At 41.2% G+C, this 23,060-nt stretch overlaps 1 protein-coding gene across 4 annotated transcripts in view; it reads left to right on the top strand.

Annotated features, from left to right (window-relative positions):
- The window catches only part of ITCH (itchy E3 ubiquitin protein ligase), a 55,149-nt gene that overhangs the window by 18,336 nt on the left and 13,753 nt on the right, over positions 1–23,060 (top strand). For all 4 annotated transcript variants that reach the window (XM_017836490.1, XM_017836488.1, XM_017836489.1 and 1 more), the window contains 12 exons: positions 4,361–4,451; positions 6,686–6,824; positions 8,784–8,908; positions 9,975–10,112; positions 12,214–12,256; positions 14,340–14,509; positions 15,648–15,882; positions 17,103–17,198; positions 18,477–18,651; positions 19,572–19,638; positions 21,105–21,189; positions 22,656–22,784. In XM_017836490.1, the coding sequence (XP_017691979.1) occupies positions 4,382–4,451; positions 6,686–6,824; positions 8,784–8,908; positions 9,975–10,112; positions 12,214–12,256; positions 14,340–14,509; positions 15,648–15,882; positions 17,103–17,198; positions 18,477–18,651; positions 19,572–19,638; positions 21,105–21,189; positions 22,656–22,784 (1,472 nt within the window). In that variant the 5' untranslated portion in view covers positions 4,361–4,381. The remainder of the gene's footprint in view (positions 1–4,360; positions 4,452–6,685; positions 6,825–8,783; positions 8,909–9,974; positions 10,113–12,213; positions 12,257–14,339; positions 14,510–15,647; positions 15,883–17,102; positions 17,199–18,476; positions 18,652–19,571; positions 19,639–21,104; positions 21,190–22,655; positions 22,785–23,060) is intronic.

Genomic DNA, 23,060 nt, shown 5'->3' on the forward strand with positions numbered 1-23,060 from the left:
GTTGGTGTTACCTCTTACATGCAGTTTTGTAAACAAAACTTTGTATATTTTATGCTCTTTCCAGAAGTCTCTATTCCTGTTACATAGTGAGGTTTTCAAAACCATTGATAAAATTACCATGTGTGTGAAAGAAATCTTTTCATTATGCAATTTTTTTGTCTCCATTATTGAAGCAGCAAATGCACTTTGAATTAGAACACCTGTAAAGAGCAGTTAAGCCTGTTCTTAAAAGTAATTACTAAACATAAGGCTCACAGCAGCCAACAATGTGCAATTATTTCAGTATTTTTTGAATTATAAAGAGCATGTGCCAACATATTTTCAAAGCTGAGGGTGTAATACACAGTCACAGGGTTTCATTCTCACCTACATGTCTTCGATTCTTTTAAATAAATATAAAACAAAGTTCCTGTGACACTAAGTCAGTTCTTTACCAGATGAATTCCATCACTGAATAAAGTCAGATAAATTGGTGTGACACTGAAGATCTCTCAAGCCTTTGATAGCATTTTTCTTCTGTTTATACTCCCTGATTTTTTGGGGTAAGAAGCTCCTTCCAAGCTTCTGGGATTAAAATGCCCCAGCAGCTGGAGCAGGTTGGCCCAGCAGCATCACCACTGCCAGGGGAGGCTGCTGGGAACGCTCCAGGGGGGATTCAGACAGTGCCAAAAGGATGCTTGGTCTGAGTTTCCTACTGTGAGGCAGATTTATTTAAATCGACTTTGTTCCAACCTGCCTGAGTACCAGCAATGGCAGAGGCAGTTATGAAGCTGAGCATAATTTATGTAACAATTTACATGTTAGAGTAGGATGTTATAAAGCTAAACCTCCTGGGGAGTAGGGATGGAGCCACTGAAGAAGTTCGGGCAACCATTTGAGTGGTTTATTTTTAACGACAAGATATTATTTCTGAACTGTGTCTCCTTATATGCCAAAGAATTTGTCTGGTTCATTTCTGAGAAAATTATACTTGTGTGATCATGCTCTGAATATCCATTGCACTGCCCTGCTCTGTCACAACTGTCAAACCTTTCAGCTTTCATGTTCCTAAATTTCAGATTCTGGTGGGTTTCTTGGAAGTGGGTAGCAGCATCTGGGAGAAAAATGACAGTAGGAGTTCACTATAATTTAAAACAAAACCAGAACAACAAAAAAAACCCAAAGCAAACCCAAACCACACCAAATCCCTAAATATCCACGAAGACGTGTGTATTTTTCTACTGCAGAAAAAAACTTAAATGTGCATTCTCAGTTGTTTGAAATTATAGTTTCAATCTGTGAAAGTACTTGTTGCATTACACTGAATTTATAAAGACATTTGCTTTTCACAGAATCCTGAATATTGTTTGTATTGTAATAAAACTAAATGGAAATACTTTAATAATGATTGAGGAGTATATGTTTTCTTATTTTGTGCTGAAGTTTACAAGTAGCCCTAGGCTGGTTTTGGGTTGAAATCATCTGCTGTGTTACCATTAAAAATAAGCTGTTAATACAGTAGTTTCTTGCACACAAGTTAAATCCGTTTGGTGTATTTGTTATATAAACAAAGAGAAGTAAAATGCTAAACTTTAAGTTTAATTATAGAAATCAGCTGGATGTGTGTGACTGGGGGGTTATTGCCTTTTGCACTCTTTGTGCTTCTTTCGGAGTCTAGGTCATTAATCGCCATGGATTCTTATTTGGCTAATTAATCTATTGTAGCTTTGTTTCCCAAGAAAATGAGGTGTATGTAATTCCACCTGCCAGTCCTGCTCTCTTCTTCCTCTTTTCCTGTGTGTCCCACTGCAGACTTCCCTAATTACTGATCCATTCCAGCTAGACGTTGATGGAGGTGAGTTGTGAAAACTCTGGGTAGAGTATGTCCAGGCATGGTAGGGAAGGGACTGGAATTAGTGCCCAGCTGAGAGAAAAACTGCAGTGGGCGTTCAGTGATTATTCCTGGCTGGAAGCCTGGCATGGAACCAGCTATTCCACTTGTGGAGCCTTTTTCAGCTGGCACTTGAGGGGAGTAGAAGAGGCATTGGAGTCAAGGTATTGGAAAACATGGAAAGAGAAACAGGGCTGTTGAAGTGCAGGGCACTTTGTAAATTGCTGCTTCTTCCTCTGGAACTCTCCTTTTTCCTGGCTGGTTAATGGATCTTGCTTTAACTGGATTTTTAGCAAGCGTGCCAAAAAACTAAGGCTCTTCAGTTTTATTGTTCAAAAATAATTAGAAACTTTCTGGCAGCTGAGAGAACTTAAACAATGTGTAATGTAGTTTCATGGGTTTAGAAATATTGGGAGGCAGTAGATTCCTGGGATTTTCCTTAAGCCAGTCGTTGGTGAAGGCTGTGTCTCCTGACACTCACTTGTACATCCACACGTGTTAACTTAGGAGGTGGCTGCAGGACACTCATTTCAGAAGGGATTAAGCTGCTGGATTTTTTTGCACATTCTCAATGAAAATGCTCAAGTGTTCCCAGAATCATTTTAACAAGTGTATTTGCAGGTTAGAAATGAAAGTTACCCTTCCCATGTGCTTCTGAATGACTGTTGTGAGGTGTAAATGCTTATTGTGATCACAGGTGTGTTCTGTGCAGTGTTATTGCTCCAGGTGGGAAATAGCAGCTCTTCTGAAAATCTGAACTCCTCCAGACTATTTCAGTGTTGGTCTAGATGTGATCTGATTGTTCTCCTGAAATGTAAAGGATACCCAGGGTGTTTGGTAGAACCAGTCACAGGATCAGAGTTAAGAATTGTCTTCTAAATGTTTTAAATTTAGGATACTTTTTAAATACTTCTATTAAAAAGCCTTTTCACTCTACACAATTTAGATTTGTGTGATTCACATCTGAAATTTAGTAATTGAACTATTAACACCAAATACTACTGAAGTGAATGGTTAGCACTGGTTTTGGTGGTGTCACATTCTGCAGTGGGGAACACTGGCATCAGCACATTGTAGGATGCAAGAGCTTCCCATTTCACCACTTCCAAATACCCATGGAATTACCAGTTTCACAGCAACTGTCACAGCATACAGACTTTTGCTTCAAATTGCAGCCTGTAAAAAGAAAGCTGCCATATTCAGATCTGGTCTCCTGGTACAAATTCTTGTTTGCTTGGCCCAGAGAGGCTGGGCGTGCCCGAGGTGAGATAAACTGCTGGTGGTGTTATCAGCTGGTCAGGTCACACACACAGCCTTCTGAGTCGAGGCAGAGAGAGCAGCAGCTGAAGCCAACACGTTCCTGTCCTTGCTGGGGTCATGCTGTGTGCAGAGAATGCCCTGAGAGCCAGCACAGAGGGGCAGGGATGCTTTGCAGTGGGTTGTGAGCAGTGTGGAGATGTCCCAAAGGAGGGAGCACGGCAGGACAGGCAGGGATGGAGTTGTATCCAGCAGCCAAGTTGGAGTCTTCAATAGTCCATTTGTTATCCATTGGTTTGTGCTGTAGAGTCTTATATCTAGTTCAGCTGGGAGGGGATGTTGAGCTGAAAATGTGTTGTGAAAATGGAGACAGGAATATCTGGATATTCCAAAGGGATGCCTGTTTTTAATATAACAGCACACCACTTCATTTCTGTTGGTTGATATGGAAGCTCTGTAGTGTATATTGTCCACTTCCTCCCCCTGCCCCCAGAACCAATTTCAAAGGGTTGAGTTGAGTTCAAAGGGTAGGAGTTGAGTTCAAAGGGTAGGAGGGACATGTGCTGCCTCCTGGGTGGGAGGATCAGGCCAGCCCAGGTGGGAGGGTTGGGGTGTGTTAGCTGTAGGAACTGAAGGTTGTCTTGCCCTCTTTCTAAAGTGATGTATTTCCTTCTCTAGTTGCTTTGTAGAGTTACAGCCCATCTGTAGACTTGATCTGACCAGGGGAAAACAAAAAACTTACAAAAGCAGGTAGCTCTAAATTTGAAATTCGCTTTTTAATTTAATAATTTATTTTCAGTCTTTTTGCTGTACTTGTGGATTGTGGGTTGGTTTGTTTGTTTTTTGGTTTTGGTTTTTTTTTTTTTTAAAAACCAAGTAATACTTGTCATGGGAAGATAAACTTACCCAGGAGTTACGACATCAAAACAGGCAGGTGTTCCAGACATGAGAGGTACAGCAAACTTAGCAATTAGAACATCATTGACTCAGTTAATTGGCAAATTGAAGTGACAAAATCAAAAGACCTCTTTTGCCTTGGACCTGAGCAGTTACAGGTTGTGTAATAGAGACTGAACCCTTTGCAAAGCATATTCTGCACTTTGGGGGAGTGGAAAGGAGCTGGACAGACAAGTGTGGAGGTTTTGCTTGCAGAATAATGTATCTACAGGTGAAAAACCAGATTGACCTTTGGTTTTCTGAGGATTGAAATGTTTATGTTCTCTCTCCATTCAGATTCAAGATCCAGCCCATATTATGGCTGGCAGTGGGTCCAGATCAGGACCAGCCAGTGGGTTGTCCATGAAATCACAGCTCCAGATCACTGGTAAGCCTTTTGAAATTACATATCTTTTCTGGTTAGAAATGTGGAAGTGTTTTTCCCACAATTAACCAGAGGTTATGATGATGTACTTTGGGAAGTTTTGAGTTGTACAAAGCCCAAGAGAAGTCACACAATGCAATTGATGGTGTTATGCTGTCATTACTTGGTAGAAATAGAGCTCTTTTATTTAGGATTTTATCTTAAATGCATTTTGAAATGATACATTTTTGTGTAAAAGAGAAAAAGGAAGGAATAATTCTTTTTGAATGCTGTTTAGTAAATGGTTCAGAGCACTCCTCTTGGAAATGGAATAATGCATTATGATACTGCTTACACTTACTGAAACCTGGCAGAATATCAAATCTGACACTTTCTCCTGACACTCTTCTCACATCTCTAGCTAAGTGAACCTGCACTGCTGTTCATTAAATTTGACTTATTGCTTCTCCCTTGTTACATGTTTTTATGGCCACCATTGCCAAGGAGCTTTAAGAAAGGTGTTGGTGAGAGTATCACTGTAATTGAGCCCCTGTGGGTTGTTTGGGAATGGATTTACATGACATGCTTTGTATTTTGTAGGGCCTCACCAACAGAGCAGCTGTTGAAATGGAATTACCAAGGTTCCTCACTTCTGCTCTCTGGCAGATTTAGCTGAAGCATTAAAGCTGAATGGGAGATCTGGGGGGATGTGCAGGTCTGTGTTGAGAAGCATCAAGAGTAAACTTGGCACCCCTAGTGTGGAAGACCTGTGGAAATCAGAGAAATCCTGTCCCTGCAGGTTGATGTTGGAGAGAAATTGCAGGTTTGGAAGGAGGTCCATCCTCCACATAAGGGTGGAGAGCCAAGGATTGAAGTGGTAGTTGATGCCTCAGGCTTTCTCCAGTGCAGGCCTGGGACTCACATAAAGACAGGGAAGTGGAATGAATGCCTCAGTGTTTGGAATTGAGACTACTGAGATATTTGAGCAGTTCTGAATTTCTGTAGAAGTTCAGCCACAGTCTGCAGCCAACTACTGCCTGTGCAAGCAGGTGTTCCCTGCCCTCTGCCCTGCCCTCAGCTCCCCCTCCTGCTGCCCTCCTTGGTTTTGAATGAACTTTCAGAGTGTCTGGGGAAGAGCAAACCTTCAAAGTAGGGACAAATCTGCTGATTTCTGCTGCCTCAAGGAAGGTCTTGAGATAATTGGTGGTGTTGAGGCAGAGGTGCTGGAAACAGGAGGGGAAGGGATGGGGAGCTGTTTGTGAAAATGAAGGAGTTAATGTCTGTGAGGTGTCTAATACACAAAGAGTTTCCCTTGGGAGCAGCTTGGAGCAGTTTATACTAAGCTACTTCTGTAAATCTCTAAAGGAGCATAGACTATAAAGGGAATCTGGGCAGATTAGCCAGATGGGCCTGAATTAGTCATCCTTGTTAAGGAGGTAGTGAGTGACAAACACATAGGAGAGCCAGTTGTTCTTTGTTAGAACAGTGAATTCACTGGCTGATGGAAATGATAGTATCTTAAGTGCTCTTTTGTGAGTTTAGTGTTGCCCAGGAATCCAGGAATACTCCTGGGAGTCAGATGTCAGGTGTAGACCCATGTCTTAAACAGAGGCAACATAACCACTGTGTTTGGAAAGACAGGAGCATTGCACTCGATGTTGAATGCTTAAAAAAACATCTGAGCCCCCAAACCCACCAAACAAAAAACCAAAACCCCCCACCAACCCCCCACATTAAAGCTCTGGGGCTGCAAGGCCTGTCCAGGTTTGTTGTTTCTGTAACAGGAGGTAGTTACTGAAATATGCCTTCAGCTTTTCTGTAAGTTTGGTTTGATACAGAAAACTTCACATAAATCTGTTTTTCTTAATGATTTTCTTTTCATCAGAAGTGGTGGCAGCTTTCCACCTTCATAAGAGGCAGATCATGTTTTGAGCTTTTTAGCAAGCAAGTGTAACAAACTCTAGGAATTCTCTTGGCTGGTGATAGACAGGAGAAGGTTGTAGAGGATATTTTCTGCTTGCAACACCTGAGCACTTTTGTGGTTCTTGTACTGATTATTATTAATTATCATCTGATGTTACATATTTTAGGCATTTGTGTCAGCTTTAGCATTAAAATGATCTGAAATGCAAGAACGTTTTTAACCATCTAATGTGGTCTTTTCCTTGAATGTTACTGTCAGGCCTCAATGACCTGACACTTGAATACTGAAGCACACCATTGAAAAATAAATTATTGGTTTTTCTCTTTCTTAACAGTGATTTCAGCAAAACTAAAAGAAAAGAATAAATGGTTTGGACCTAGCCCTTATGTGGAAGTCTCAGTAGATGGACAGTCAAAGAAGACAGAAAAGTGCAACAATACAAACAGTCCAAAGTGGAAACAGCATCTTACAGTGTAGGTTTGGTTTCATTTTCCAATTTGTTTGAGCTAAATTAATGCACCTGACAGTGGACTTGAAGGTTGTATTTTTATTTTAAGCAAAGTGTGGAATGTTACATACCACGGAGATATTTTGGAGCAAATATAATAGAGTCTGGAATGGATATTTACAAACTATTGCATTGTGCTCAGTGTTCATGAGGGAATAAATTCTGTATTAATGTATGTGGCATATCAAAGGAGCTCTAATTCTGTCAGTAGTAAGGGCAGTAAGGTAATTTAATATTTCAACTGACTTTCCCGTGCACATTTTTGTTGTCATCCTTAAGGTTACAGTTTTTCAGAAATGCTGTGGCTGAAAAGTGTAGCTGTTCTTTGTGTACCATCTTGTGGGTACCAGGCCATAGCACAGGTAGCTGGCTCTGTCTTGTGCACCTCTGAACTCCAGCATAAATACAAAATTCCCAGTTAATCTGTGCTTCCAGAGTACAAAACTAACATCAGATTCAAGATGAACACGTCTGTTGAGGTTTGCTTGGCTCAGTATTTGTGTTGTAGATGATAGGAAGTGTGAAGCATGGGAAAAAAAGAGACACAGGTTCTACAAAATTTAATTTGACCTTTAGAATGGGACATGGAACTCTGGGATAAAGGTCAGTCTTGTGCTTGCACGTTGGAGAGGGACTTTTCACAAGGGCAGGTAGTGACAGGGCAAGGGGGAACGGCCTTGAGCTGAAAGAGGGAGGGTTTAGATTGGATATTGGGAAGGAATCCTTCCCTGAGAGGGTGGGGAGGCCCTGGCACAGGTTGCCCAGAGAAGCTGTGGCTGCCTCTGGATCCCTGGAAGTGTCCAAGGCCAGGTTGTACACGGCTTGGAGCAACCTGGGCTATGGAAGGTGTCCCTGCCCATGGCAGGGGGTGGCACTGGATGAGCTTTAAGGTCCCTCCAACCCAAACCATTCTATGATTCTGTGACTTGCTTATGCTTAAATTCTAGATTATTCTTCTTGAAGCACTTGGACATTGCTGCCTGATTATTGAAAACCCTTTTTCTACCTATTTATTGTAATTCAGATCACTCTGAAGTTTTAGTCACTGCTATTGCATTGAAAACAAATGTATTAAGAAAAGTTTGTGCTTTTACATGCATATCAGTGTAGCTGAGCAGAACTTTCTTGTAGCTTTTAAAGCTTTTTTTCTTTCCTTTCTAATGGAAATGTTTGTGGCTTTGCTGTGCAAGTCCATACAGTAATACATGGGTCTGTTTTGCTCTCATTGAGCAGGAGCTGAACAGAGACACCCCAGGCATATCAAGTTCACTGAAGATTACACTAATGCTGCTTGGAGCTTAGTGAAGGAAGTTGTTTTTAGGAAATTCTTTGGCACAGCTGCTTACATTCAGATTCAGGATAAAAAGGAAAAGTGTAATGGCTTCTTCAAATGGGGATGGACTGTGGGTTCCTCTTCTGGGAGGCAGTTGGTTGGGTGGATCTTCTGAAGGGAGGGTCGGACTGGGGAAGTCTGGGCTTATCAACCATGTACAGGTGAAATTAATGAGAAAATAAACCTGTATCTGTAATACCTGTTTCTCACAGTTAAAATAATTGAAAAATACATCAATGTTAGAATGTTCCTTATAGAAAAAGAGTATCAGTATTAAAAATTGCTTTGAAGTTGCTGTTATGGAATTTACTATGTATTACTAGGGAGTTGCTGGAAGGTTTTCTGTAGATATTTCCCCTAAAATAGTAGTCATATAAAATGTACTCAGTCTATGAACAGCCTTGCAACAGTCTTGATTTATGTGACATACACATGACTGCACATGAGAATGTGATAAATAGAAATGGTTTGATGTTACCCCCATTTTTGCTTTGTTTTCCAAATAACTTTGTGACAGCTGAAGTAAATGGCTCTGTTCACCCACTTCCCCACCAACAAATGCCCTTACAGTGCTCAACTTTTTCTTTTCAGAATTGTCACTCCTGTAAGTAAATTAAACTTTCGAGTCTGGAGCCATCAAACATTAAAATCTGATGTCCTTCTGGGAAGTGCTGCTCTGGATATTCATGAGACACTGAAATCCAACAGTATGAAACGTAAGTACTGGATTAACAATACCCTGTAATACCGCAGAATTTGTGAGAATTTGTCTGTTAATGAGCAGCAATGCTGTGTGCAGCCCTGTAGATGGCCCTTAAGGATCCCTTTGGGTGCTATAAGTTGATTTCATGAGCTTCCTCCTACTTTTTCAGTCATTTTTTTGGTTATACACAGTCTGGCGTGGTGTCACTGAAAACAGGATGTTTTTCACTTTGCTGGTGCGTGCAAGATGAGTGAAAGGCTAATTAAAGACAAGTCTTTCCTTTTCTATAGCTTGAAAATGAGACCTCTGATATGTTCCTGGTACTAGACAGGAAATGTGTAAAGGTATTTTTGTTCTAAATAATGCCATGGGGATATACTGTATTATTTCATACATCTTAGAACTTTGGGCAGTATGTGCATCCTGGGAAGCTTGAAGGAGAAATGCAGGATTCTGCACACCCTGGCTGCTCTCCTGGCATCTCCTGTCCTGCTGGACCTGGGTGAAAATCCCCTTGGATGTCTGACACCCAGGCACCTCCTGGAGTTCGCTGGGGTTTGTTTTAAACCCTTTCAGCAGGAATGTTTATGTGCAGTTCTGTTTCACTGAAAACCAGTTGTTTACCCTGAATATACCATTGATCTGGAGCTATGATGGAAAATCTTTACACTCTAAATGTGAATGTCATTAGATAAAGGTGAAGCATTTAAGTCAGAAGATAGAATTGATATCTGTTCTGTATCAAGAATAAAGTGAGTTACACTTCCTAACTCTGTATTGAGGACGGGTGCATTAACTGCTGCAGAAATGTGAGGCTCAATCTCTGCTTTAATGACAGTCCTTTCTTTAGGCAGCAACAGGCTTATGCTCCAGTTTGCCCCTTTTTGTGGAAATAATAACTTTCTACTGGCACATGAAGATGATCAGTTTTACCACACAAAAAACAATGGAGAGGCAGAGCTGTAGCTGTGGGGGTTGTTTTGGGTTATTTTCCCCCTTGACCACTGTGGTCTGTGGATAAAAAGCCCTTTCTTATGCTGTAGTAAGATGAAGTGCCCTCGTTCTCTGCTGTGTTCCAGTTGAGCAGGTGGTGGTGACGTTGCATCTCGTTGGTGACAGAGAACCAGCAGAGGTGGTGGGGGATCTGTCGGTCTGCCTCGATGGGATGCAGGTGGATCCCGAGCTCCTCACCAACGGGGAAGCCTCAACCTCAAGAAGTAAGTACCTTTCAATTCAAACATGCCCCTACACATCTGCTGTCCAGAGCTTTTTGTTGGGAAGCTTTAACCCAGTGTTGTAAAGATAATGACAGCAGCAGTTGCTGTAACTTCCTGTTTGTAGAGACCAGAAATCTCACACATTTTTATTTGAGGTGGAGTCGTAGTTCACAGGGAAGAGCTTCAGCCTTACTGTAACAAAAACAAGATCAGCATCTCTATTTTGTGGACTTTGCAAACTTTTATCTAGCAATCCCAAACTCTAATGAAAGTCCCTAGCTTCCCTGGGTTTTAATAACATCATCAACAGAAAAATATTAAGTAAGTTGGTTTGATCTCACCATCATAGTAATAAGTATTCTGCTCACTAGGAGACATGGGCTTATATTAATTTTTTCTTAAAATAGCCTATTTAAATAAAGGTATTCATAGACTTTAGTTCCCTGTGGAGAGCTGCAGAGAGGGATCCACTTCCTGTTTAGTTGGTGTCTTCACATTTTTTAACTGAAAAACTTGAATACATGTGAAATGTCTAATTACACGAAAATAAAAAGGTAAAGAATTTTAATTCCACTGGTGCAGGACAGAGAGTGAAGCATTTCTGAGATAATTGTACATTGTGAGGTAGAACTAGACAAGAGGTTATTTCTCCAGAAGGCAGCACGGGAGACTGACTGCTGTAGCAACCAGCTGGGCACTTAATTGGCAAGTTTTAGGCTTCTGGGTTGTAGGGTTGTTTGTTTTTTTTCAAGTACTAGAGGAAGTAACTGTGAGATTTCCTCTAAGTATCATAAGAAACTTGAATTAACACACTAGCTTTGTAATCATTATTTCTTAAAGCTTTTAGTCCATTTTCTTTGCTTTGTTAAAAAGATCAACCACATGATCTGATTGTGTGGGATTTTTCTGTAAATAAAAGCCGAGTGCTGGGGATGTGTGGGGCTGGTAGAGCAGGGCTGAGGTGCAGTGACAGAAATACCCAGTGGAAATAACAAATTGGCCTCTTATGCAAGACTTGATTTTCATCTGTGCTTTCTTCCATTGCACAAAGTTTACCTACTGGGAAAAAGGTGGGAAAAGTCCTGCAGGTAGTGGAATTGAGTCCTCTGAGCAGGTTTGGGCTCAACAGACCAAGGCAGAAGCTCAGCAGAAGGTTCCCAGATGATCAGGGTCTGGAGCCCACAAGGAGAAGGTTCCATGTTGGAGCAATGTAACACGTTGTACAGGCTGAAGGGACGTCAGGCAAATACCTTGTTTATGGAGCTGCTCTTTCTGGGATTAAATCCCTTCCATGCACAGGCCACTAACAGCACATTATCCTAAGCCTTTCCATGCCTACATCCTTGTCTTTGGCCTAGATCTGCCCATAGTTCCCATCAGAGCTGAGAACTGATTTCTTTGTTAATGACGTGTTTAATTCTATGGAAATAAACTATTGGTGCCATCTACATGAGTGAGCAGTTCTGTGCTGCATATTCAAGGTTTGCAAATGCTGGCACAAAAGGCAAATATTTCCAAGCTGGCTGAATAAGTAGTTGCAAAGCATTTGCAAATCTAGGCTGAGCTGCTGTAATTCTTTTGGAGTGCAGCCATATTTTATACCTGCTTCAATGCCTTTATGTTAAATAATTTACTGAGAAGGGGAAGGGTTTGGGCTAGAGAGCCCCAGAAAGCAAAGCCCTCAGCCAACCAAAGAGAAGATTTTTGAGAAGTTTTTGTCCTTTCTGCTCTGTTTGTCATCACTGAAAGGGGGAGGATATGAAAAACCAGCTCCACTTAAAGAATGTGCATTGTTTTGTACTGCTACAAAGACAGCTTTATTAAACTGTGTGTGTGCTGAGGAATGTTCATACAGTCAAGTGATATCCTGGTATATCCTCCATAAGATGGAAGTGTTTCCCACGGGGGCATTGGTTTAAAAAATGGTACTCACACACAGCAACATGCAAAACATACTGGCTTGAAACCCAGTAGATAAGCAGCACATAGTGTCTGACCTCCACACTGGAAAGAAGTGTGAGCATTAAAGGTGCTGCTTTCCTTGGAAACCATTCCAAGTGTTGCTTATACTTCTGTTGTCTTTCTCTTCCCGGTATTTAAGGTCCTACACAGAGTGAAAGCTCCAGAGTAAGGACTGATACACGGTAAGACTTCATTCCTCTTTTTCTCTTCAGCCTTTTAGTGTTCACAGTTTTGAAAGAGGAACTGTGTGTTTTATAAAGGAGACAGTGAAAAATTTCTGAATATGCCCTGCAGCAGTATCTGCTAAGATCTGAGCATGTCCTAAACAAAAATACTATATTGTTGTGTATTCACATATATTGAAGTGTTTGCTGTGTGAACCCTATCATCTGGCCTCAGTTTGCCTTCATACATGACTGATTTTTGGTTTTTTCCCTTCATGTTCATCTTTCTCTCAAAAAAGATAAAAAGTAATATATATATATATATAAAAAAAAAAAGCCAAAACCAAACAAATAAAACCCACTGGTAAGTTGGTGGCACTGGTTATTTTTACACAGGTTTGCTTTATAGCATGGAGGTATCAGAATTATATTTAGCTTTGTTAAGAAGATCCCAAAAGCTGTCTGGCACTTACAGTGTTTTAAGGTCGATACCGGATTATGAGCCCTGCTACTTGGTAGGATAAGTGTGTGACCAGCACCATGTTACTTGAATTAGTTCCCAATACTACAAGTATTTTAAGGATCTGTACAGGACACACAGCATTACTGGATGACACCTGGAGTAGCCAAGTTAAATTTCAGTGGTTTTTTTAGTAGACTGTACCCTTGGCTATGTTGTCTGAAGTCTTCCCATGAAAGTTTATTTTTGTTCTGTTTGTTTTTCGTGCTCCAAAGAATGTTTCTGTGCTTGGGTTTTCAGAATACCCCAGTGTGTAATAGGATAATAATAATAATAGTGATTTGGTTTTAGTACCAACTGGGGGGTTGGTCATTAAAGGTCCCTTGTGAGGATCATGTAAATGATTGGGAGAGGGACTTTCTACAGGGGAATATAGTGAAAGAAAAGGGTGAAGGGCTGAAACCTGGTGAAAACCTGGGCTAAAGCCCTTACAGACTGGAGACCACTAATGATTTGTACCCACTTTCATAGTCATTTACTTGGGGGTTGGTGTGGTAGGAATTACGTGCACCACAGCTGGTATAGAGCAAAAGTATGTTTGGCAATGATCCTGAGATCAAATGTACATGGTTCTGTTGGTCCTGTTTGACTTGTAATTACTTAGTCTTACCTACTGGTTTTTATTTTGTGTACATTTAAAGGAATGTCATTTTAGAGGTACTGGGCTGAAACTGTAACCTCTGGTTTTATTACTGATGGCCTATGTGCTGGACCTGCAAATCCAGTACAATTTTAGTTGATTTTGCTCAGCATATTCTGAAAATAAAATTCTTTAGAATAAGTATGTAGGTACCTGTAACTCTGCTTAAAGAGCTACAAATATATCAGGATAATACTCTGCTAGGTATAACTGAACAGCACAGAATGGTCAGTATTGCTGTGTAGTTTCTTAATTCCTTTAAAGTTGATCAGCTTATATTTGTAGCTGTTGATCAAAACTTTAATGCTTAGTCCTAAATTCTCCAGCCTGTTCAAGAATTGAGTTCAGGGGTAAATTTGGTATATGTGTAAGTAAGTGTTCTAAAAATTTGAAACACTCTCTGTGTTCTGAGTGTCTGCCAGCCCTATGGAGTGCAGGCACACAGGCTGTTCTCAGGTCTGAGCCAGCCTCTAATCTCATTAGAGACAAGTGGAACTTATGGGCAGAAATAGCTGAGCAGCAAAAGCCAAAGCCTGGACCCAAAGGCAGGTGTATTGAGATTTTGGTGACAGATGTTGTATATACCTCTGTTTTACAACCTTTCTGTTAGTTGAGGTTTCATGTGCCTCAGGAGATCAGGAGATGTTTTTACAGATGCAGAGGTCTTCAAAATTATTGTGGATGTAAGAACCTCCCTTAGTTGTGACTGTTGCATTCTAGTGTCTTGCACATGTCTTTCCAACCCCCCTGGAAGTGTCCAAGGCCAGGCTGGATGGGGCTTGGAGCAGCCTGGTCAAGTGGAAGGTGTCCCTGCCCATGGCAGGGTGTTGGAATGAGATGGGCTTTAAGGTCCCTCCCACCCCAAACCAGTCTGTGATTTATAAAGTTTGATGTCATCTGTGCACTGTTAGGACACTTCTTTGTGTCTTTTCTTGCAAAAGGACTAACTCAAATGGCCTTGAAAGCTCTGAAGAAGCTGCTTCCAGTGAAAACAAGACTGTTAACGGCAGTGACTCTCCGTTACTCACAAATGGAAGCTGCAAACCTGCCAGACCTCCCAGGCCTGCCAGACCCCCGCCCCCCACGCCCCGCAGACCCCCGTCGGTGGCCGGTACGTACCTGGGGCTGCACCCCTGGGGGGAGCACAGCTCCTTGTGCTCCTCGTGTTTAACTGCATTTTGATGGGAAATTCTTTGGCAGGTAACTTCTGAAGGAGTATTTTTTAGCTCGCACATATGGTACATGTTTAATTGTTGGTACCAATACTAAAAACGTCTTGCTTCCGCATCTGCTCCGTGGTGGCTGCAGTGATCTCCACACAGAGTGGAGCTGGGGCCAGGAGAACACAGGGGAGTTCTACTACTGCACTAAAGCACCCACTGAGGCTGAGAGGGAATGTACTGCAGGACTCACAGGACTGTCTCAAGTTGTTAATATTGTGTTTTGAAATACTAATTATTTGTTTCTACGATTCTAGTTAAATTCTGTTAATTAGCAGCACTTAAAACATTCATTACTCTTCCATGCTGATTTTTTTTTTAAACTGTTTATTTAAAAACTACAAAACTGGAAGATCAGTAGTTCTGAAAAGTTAGTTGTTGTTTTTGGGGTAACTCCTTTACCCCCATACACTGCAATCTGTTTCAGTAGTCAAATTATTACAATTGATATATGCTGGGTGTGGATAGGATCTGCAATACAGTAAATACCTTTAAAAGATTATCCAGTGCAGTTAGTTAATAAGGCCTGACTTGTATTAAACTTCTAACCTCACCCACCAAATGGCATACAGATAAAACTGAAAACATTTAAAGAATGTATGTGTTCTCCTCCCATTGCAATAGTTTCTTTTGTGCAGTATGAAATCTCTTCCTGAAAATTTTATGCTTATCATCCCTTAAATTACTATTCCAAATAATAAGTGGAAAATAATTAACTCATAGATGCAAGGAAGCACGTTTTTGTTTATCATCATTTAATGTTTACAGAATGCAAACAACAAGGTAAATGTGATTTATTCTACCAGAAATATGAAAATTGTGCCATTCGTGGCAGTTCTTGGCATTTTTACAGTGAGACAGAACTGCTCTTTAGATTTTGTGTGAGCTGCAAGCAGTAGCTTTGTGTGCACTTTGAAACAGCAGTTCTTGCAGGTGTGCTTTTGGGATGTACAACTTCTGCACTGGATTGGTGATAAACGTCAGTCAGAAGGTTTTTCCTTTCTTTCTCTGGTGTCTCTGCCATCACAGCGAGTGCAAATGGCCCTTCATCCACATCCACGGAGAGCGATGGGGCCGGTGCAGGGTCAGCGGCAGGAACAGCCTCCAACACACCTTCAGAGCAGAGCCCTGAGGGGGCAACAGCTGCGACCACAGCTCCTGCCACTCCTGCCCTCACCACTCCCCCGGTGTCCAGACAAGTCCAGCCAGTAAATCCTCCACCTCAGGCACTTTCCACAGTCAGCCAAGGTCCTCTTCCACCTGGGTATGGCTTTCATGACTTTTGTCTCTGTGTGTGTGTGTGTGAGTGCTGACATTTCTGGGTTTGCTATATTTTACTTACAGTAGGTGTAACAAAACATTGATAGCATCTGCCTTTTGCTGCATGACAGAATCTCCCCTGAAAATCATTTGGTGGTTTTCATAACTGTTTTGTCTGGTTGGTCTTCAAGCATTCAAGAAAAGAATTACTCTGTCAGATATTTTTGATACTTATCATATGTTCCCATGTCAGGTTTTAAATGGTGTGGTACCTTGTGGTCTTCAAATTAGAATGAGATCAGGCAGGAAAATATTGGTGCAGATAAGTAGAAGAAAAGCTGCTGTTCCAGTACTACTCTGTGGTGTCTCCTGAAGATTTGGATTTCATACTGCAGCTCCTCATGGTTATGTTCCAGGCACATGGGGAATTGGCCAGGTGGTTGGTCTGTTACCTCAAATCTCTCATTTAGATTCTAAACTTAAAAAAAAAAAAAAAAGTAAAAGTTTCTGGAGTCTGAGTGATGGAAAGCAAAAGCTTCCTGATGTGAATTGGTGAAATACCTGCCTTAATTTGTAGACAGTTGAACCAAAAGGTAGGAGAGGTCTAAATAACCTCACAAAACAACTGAAGTATAAAAGCAGTCTTGAAAACATCAGTTGTTGCTTTATCATTTTGATTTCAACAGAAATGGCAAATTAGCCTGTTCTTTTTTTCCCTGTGATGTTACATGCAATGCAAATACAGGGGTAAGTCATTATCCCAAATGCTGCATAGGCAGAAAATGTGAGCAGTGCCCTTATGGTGAACTCTGCATATATGTGATCACTGCAAAATGTGCATATTTTTTAGGATTTATTGAATTAATGCTACTCTAAAAGGGGATTATGATCTAAAAGTGGTTCTATTCAACAGGTTATTAATACACTTGATACCGAATACAAAACTTTGCTAAAATTATGCACATAGACATAAATTTTAGCTTCAGTTTCCCAAAAAGTCATGTAGTATGTTTGGGTTTTTTTTTATTTCAGTTGCCACAGAATCACTGTTAATATGAACACTGTACCACTTCTGGTGCACCTCGTGAGCCAGGTGTTAGTTACAAGCATTTTATTTAGAGAGAAGCATTTTATGAAAACAGATGTTTCTCATCTCTGTGCTGTAGAGGAATGGTTGGAGTAGTTTGACCTGGAGGAATATTAAAATACTTGATCTGTTTTCAGTTGGGAGCAAAGAGTAGACCAGCACGGTCGAGTCTACTATGTAGATCATGTTGAAAAAAGAACAACGTGGGATCGGCCAGAGCCTCTTCCTCCAAGGTGAGCCAGGATCAGCCATATGATCATCTGGAATATATCTGGGGGTTTCAGGAACAAATTGCCTGACAGTTTACTAAAGCTAGACAGTGTGTTGGTAAGTAGAAATGTGAACCCAGTGCAAATGATGGCTCCAGGTTGTCTCTGAGGAGTACATGGTGTGGAGAAGGGCTGAATGTCCGAATTCCCGTCAAAGATTAAGCAAATGCATCTTTACTGACTGAAAAGTGGATTTCAGTTAAGGACAGTAGACACCCCCAAGTGTAAAAGAGAACCAAACCCACAGAAAAGTATTTTGGGATTGAGGTAACTATCATCTTGAGCAGGAATGCTCTTGGTTGCCTCTTATCCTGAGATTACTGTTCACAGGCCTTTGATCTTGTCTCAGGGTTCCCAGCAGCTCATTTACTATGCACATAGAAACCAGCTTTGGTTATTAGGCCTTTCCAGTTCCTGGCAGCAGAACAGCCCACTGGCTGTTTTAGTTCACAGTTCTTCTATGTTTCTTAAAAAAATATAAGAAAAACACAAGAGCTATTCTGTTGCACTTCATTCATCCTCAGGTGGTTCACACACTAGACAGACAGTATTACAAAGTAAAAATGTGGAATGGGAAAGAGGATGTTATTAAAGAACAAAAACTGGCAGACAGTCTCACAAAAGGAGCCCACTTGTCATATTTCAAGATATTTTGAACTCTTTGAGAGGATCAACTACTGTATTACTTAAACTTACTCAGAATGTTATGTTTTCTTTCAAGTTTTGTAAATAATACCAATTTCACATGAACTGAAAATTAGAAAGAAACTCAACACAAAATCAAACCAATACACCAAACCCAATGCCAAAACCTTCCTTTTCTGCCAAATGAGAGTGTGAGGGAGTCTTGCATTGAACAGCCCAAACTGCCAGGGGTTTTGCTGTGTCTTTAGGAGAAACCATAGACTTGTGTTATGGGCTGGGTGGGATGACTGACTGCAGTGATACCAACACAGTATGGCTGGGGTTTGGGCAGCTCTTAAAAGCTACTTGCAGCAACCGTAAAAGTAGAGAAAATGGAATGAGTCTGACTTTCTATAGCGTGCAACAAATAAAAGTGACTCTCCTAAAACAACTTCAGCTGTTACATCATTTTAGCAGAGGGTCCAAGGGGGAAAAGCTGCTGCTGAGCCCGTGCTTTTTATTCCCTCCCCACCCTGCCTGTTGCCCTCAGAGTGCCCCTGAGCCCTTAAACTGCTGCTATTCACAACTGTGGCTTGTGATTTTTTTTTTTTGCCCAAGCTGGGAGCGCCGGGTTGACAACATGGGCAGGATTTATTACGTCGACCACTTCACCAGGACGACGACGTGGCAGCGGCCGACGCTGGAGTCCGTCCGCAATTACGAGCAGTGGCAGCTGCAGCGCAGCCAACTGCAGGGAGCCATGCAGCAGTTCAACCAGAGGTTTATCTATGGGGTAAGGCACCACCAGCAAGCTTAGGGTGGTTTTGGGGTTTGGGCATGTTTGTGGGTGACCTTCCCCCACAAAGACACCAGACTTTGTTATGGTTTGTTCTTTATCCCAGTACAGTGTCTGTGTGTGTGCTGTGGCAGGGAGGGCTCACTGTAACCCTGGTTCATGTCCTTGTGGTGACATGAACTAAGTGACATTGCACATGCAGTGGAGTGGGGTTTAGTTGTCAGTTGAATACAAGTGGTGTTCTGTGATAAAAATGTGTGTATGGTATCGATAAAGCCTTTGGCTCAAATCAAACTGCAGCTGAGTAGGAAGCTGGTTTATTTGTGTGGTTTCTTGTATTGCCTTGGGCAAACACCTGGGAGATAAACAAGCTCACAGGCCATACATTTCTGCTCTGGGTAAAATGAGCCATGCACAGTGAATGTTGTTAGGAAAGCAGGGAAATTGAAAACAGTCCTTCCAGAATTTCAAATCCATTGTTTACCTCTGATGAATAGCAGACATTAGATCAGTGCAACTCATGCTGCCCGTTTATCAGGAGTGGTGAAGGTTGTGAATTTGCTGTAAGTGTGAGAATAAAGTGGAGCCCCTAAATGGTGGTAGGGAGATCTGTACTGACTGCAGGAGTGAAGTGATTTGCTTTCTGATTGTTTTGGGTGCTACTGTACTAATTTCCTCCTGCGTAGGCAGGGCCACCAAACAAAGAATAATTATTTCTTGGCACTGTAGTCAATTAAGCATGCCAAGGGTCGGTAAAATAGATCTTCTCTGGGGAGAAAAAGAAATTATTGGCATCTTTGCTTATGTGTAATGTTAACAAAAATGCATTTAATTCAGTAGTTCAGGATGGCTATGGCAGAACATCTGGAAAGCAAATGACTAGTCATTAATGCCTCATTTGTTTGTGTGACTTGCAGAACCAGGACTTTTCATCCACACAGAACAAAGAGTTTGATCCTCTTGGCCCTCTGCCACATGGATGGGGTAAGGCTGACTTGAAAGTGGTTTGTAATGCAATGTAATTAAACATTAAAGCATACTTCTGCCAAATTATTTGTCAGCTGTTCTAGGCTAGTTTTAAAAATTAAAATCTGGATTAAAAATATTTTAAAATTAGATCTAGTCAAATGTGCTGTTAAAACATCCTGACAAGGATATGCCATTTCAAAGTAGATTAGAAACTATAAAGTATTTTGGTTTACTCCCTGTAATGAGCATAATAGTTTGTTTCACACTGTCATCCTCTTATGCCTTTTTTTGGGCAGGATCTCCCCCCACTATCCTGTTCCTGCTAAAAGAGGCTCCAAATCCTCTCTAAATCAAACTGCCAAATTCCCTCTCCAAGCCAATTCTTGGAGAGTTTTGTTGGTCTGAAAATGTTTTTTATAATGACAGCTAACCACTTCTTGACTTGCCCCTCTCCCTGGAATGAATTTGTTCTTGTACTTTACAGGGTTGAGAATTTACAATTAATATAAATTTGGGTGAGGTATAGTCCAAAAATGAAAATGTAAAACTAATTTCTTGCGTGACTGTCAAGTAGATATAAGAATTCAAGTTTTATGATACACAAGCAAAGCTCTCAATTGTGGAATTTTAAAGCAAGTAATTACTTGGCAGAGTTGGAGCTGCGTCTTTGGCTCATCTGCCTTTCAAACAGAACTATTTGGATTTTTAGTCCTGGTATTGATGCAATTTCATGCCATAAAACTGTTGTTCCCCACACTTATGCTGAGGTACATTACCAATATAGCACTTCAAAGGAAGGTCTTTGGGCTGACATTGTCCAGGCAATGGCAAAACTGAGTTTCCACATCATGTGGAATTCTGTTATAGCATAATTCCATGGACAAGTATCTACTTCCAGACTTCTCTTGGAAACTGAAGCTTTTGACCTGTGGTAGTCAGATTTTTCTCATTTTTATAACTTGTTTCTCATGCAACACTATATAAAAATGGCATGAACTGCAGAATGGTACAGAAGAGCAAACTGGAGCATTTCTCCTAAGCTTTGTTGAACTATGGGCATACTTTAATCTATATGAGAGGAAATATAAACGGGGTTTCTTGGAAACTGCACTGACCATTTTTCATTCCCTGCTCTAATTTGGACACGAGGCCCTTGTACTGTCTCGATACTCGTGTCTACATCTGTTCCCTGCTCTGTTTGCTGTCTGTGTTGCTTGTCAGGAACATCACAATATTTGATGCAGCTGGAATTTCCTGTGGACAAAACAGCTCACACTTGTCCTTTTTTCCAGTTAACTTTTCATACAGCTGAAAAATACATAACATAATAAGGAATAAGGTCAATGACAGTGAAAAGGTGTTGGATCAGAGGAGGTGCAGAGAAACCTGTGGCAGGGCCTGGTGATTGTTATTATTTATTTGATGTAGTCTCAGCAATACATGAAGTGGTACTGACATTTTTTCCCTCTGCATCTTTTCAGAGAAGAGAACTGACAGCAATGGCCGAGTGTATTTTGTCAATCACAACACACGGATCACTCAGTGGGAAGATCCCAGGAGTCAGGGGTGAGAAATCAGTTGGATCTTCGTAAAAGTCTGGAATGAAAATGTAGCAAAGTAGTGGGACTGGGAGGTGGGAAGTGCTGCCCACAGGTGAGGCATGGACTGTGCCACAGAAATGTCAGACAGCTCATGAGAAAGGTAAAAGGTATTAACCAAAATGGAAACTGTCATAGTATTACTTTGTAATACTACAATTACCAGGAAAGTCTTGATCAACAGCAATAAGCTCATTCCCCAGAAGGACCTTTTGCTTTTTCATAAGTAATCCCATATGTCTCAGCATTTTTGTTGTTGGAGGAGGGAGAGATTTCTGGTGTATGGTGATGGGATAGTGCAGAGAGTCCTGAGCAAGACTTTGCTTGTTTCCTAGACAGTCACAGAATCATAGAACCAACTGGGGTTGGAAGGGAACTTAAAGCTCATCTCATTCCACCCCCTGCCACAGGCAGGGACACCTTCCCCTAGCCCAGGTTGCTCCAAGCCCCGTCCAACCTGGGTAAGAGACAGAATGAAGACAAACCTAAGAAACTGCAGCACCCCTTCTCACACCTTTTTAAAAAATTAAGGGAAAAAAAAAAGACACAGAGAAAAAGCACTGGAATTCTGTTTATTTTGGGCTCTGCCATTCAGAGTCTTTGAGGTAAGGAATGGAGGCAGGAAACTGAGGGTGAACTGTTCAATCCTAACTCCTGTTTGAGCTGAAAAATTCCATTTGGTGAAGCAACTCCATCTGTCCTTCAAGGAGAAGAAGGGGAAGGGGAATAGCCTACTATGTGTGAGGGATAATAGCTGTATCCAGGGATAACTTTTCCTGCCCAGTTGCCTCTGCAGCATCTGAGTCTGGAGAACACTGTTGTTCTTAAAGCAGCCCAACAACCCAATGTTTAGGATGCACAGTCAGGACCATGGACCTACACGGTTCCCTGCTTGTGGAGGGAAGTCACTGTGGAGCACTTTGCAGGGGCCCTACTCAGATCTTCCAAATACATTTTGTTTATACCAAAATTGAGTTGGAAGTTGTCAAAAAATTATGCACAATCAGTATTTACATTTTCTTTTAATTTTGTCATTCTGAAACACATTTTTGGCTGCTGTCATTATACACAAGATACCAAAAGCCACTTATTAGAACAGTGTCACTTTTGGAGTAAAAACATAATAGTTAGAAGATAAAATTCTGTTGTTTGTGGAGGAAACAATGACACCTGGCTTACATTTTCCCCTTAAGTTTCTTTTTGCCTTTATTTCATGTAGTGCAACCAAATGAGCTAATGTTTACTTCAGCAGTCACTTTGGTCTAATTGAGAGCTGACTGCAAATTGAAGAGGGTAAAAAAAGGCAGCATAAATATTGAATGGGAAGTTTCTCAATCTGTAGGTTTTCTAGACCTGCCAGAATTTTTACTGTCTCAGGTATTGTTCAACTGACTTTAAGTTGATGTGTTACCGTGTTTTTTCTTGTGTCCATAGTCAGTTAAATGAGAAACCCTTACCAGAGGGCTGGGAAATGCGATTTACTGTGGATGGAATTCCCTATTTTGTGGATCACAACCGAAGAACCACCACGTACATAGATCCCCGCACGGGCAAGTCTGCTCTGTAAGTGGTTTTAACTTTATACCAAGCTTTCAAAAGTGAAGTTTAGCACACATCATTTTTGAAAGGTTTATTTTTTATCTCTTACTGCATTTCTAGGCAGAAAGTTTTACATGTAGCAATGCTTCTTAATTACCTGGGCTTTTCCATGCACTGATGATAACTCCCTGGAGAAGGCAGAGTTCTGAACGCTTAGAATCCTTCTTGACAAGTAGTGTGTGAGATCTGAGGGTAATGCAGGAGCTGCATCTGTCCTGTTGATGACCAAATCCTTTCCTT

This window comes from Lepidothrix coronata, unplaced genomic scaffold (genome assembly GCF_001604755.1).
Source record: "Lepidothrix coronata isolate B3197 unplaced genomic scaffold, Lepidothrix_coronata-1.0 Scaffold278, whole genome shotgun sequence".
NCBI lineage: Eukaryota > Metazoa > Chordata > Aves > Passeriformes > Pipridae > Lepidothrix > Lepidothrix coronata.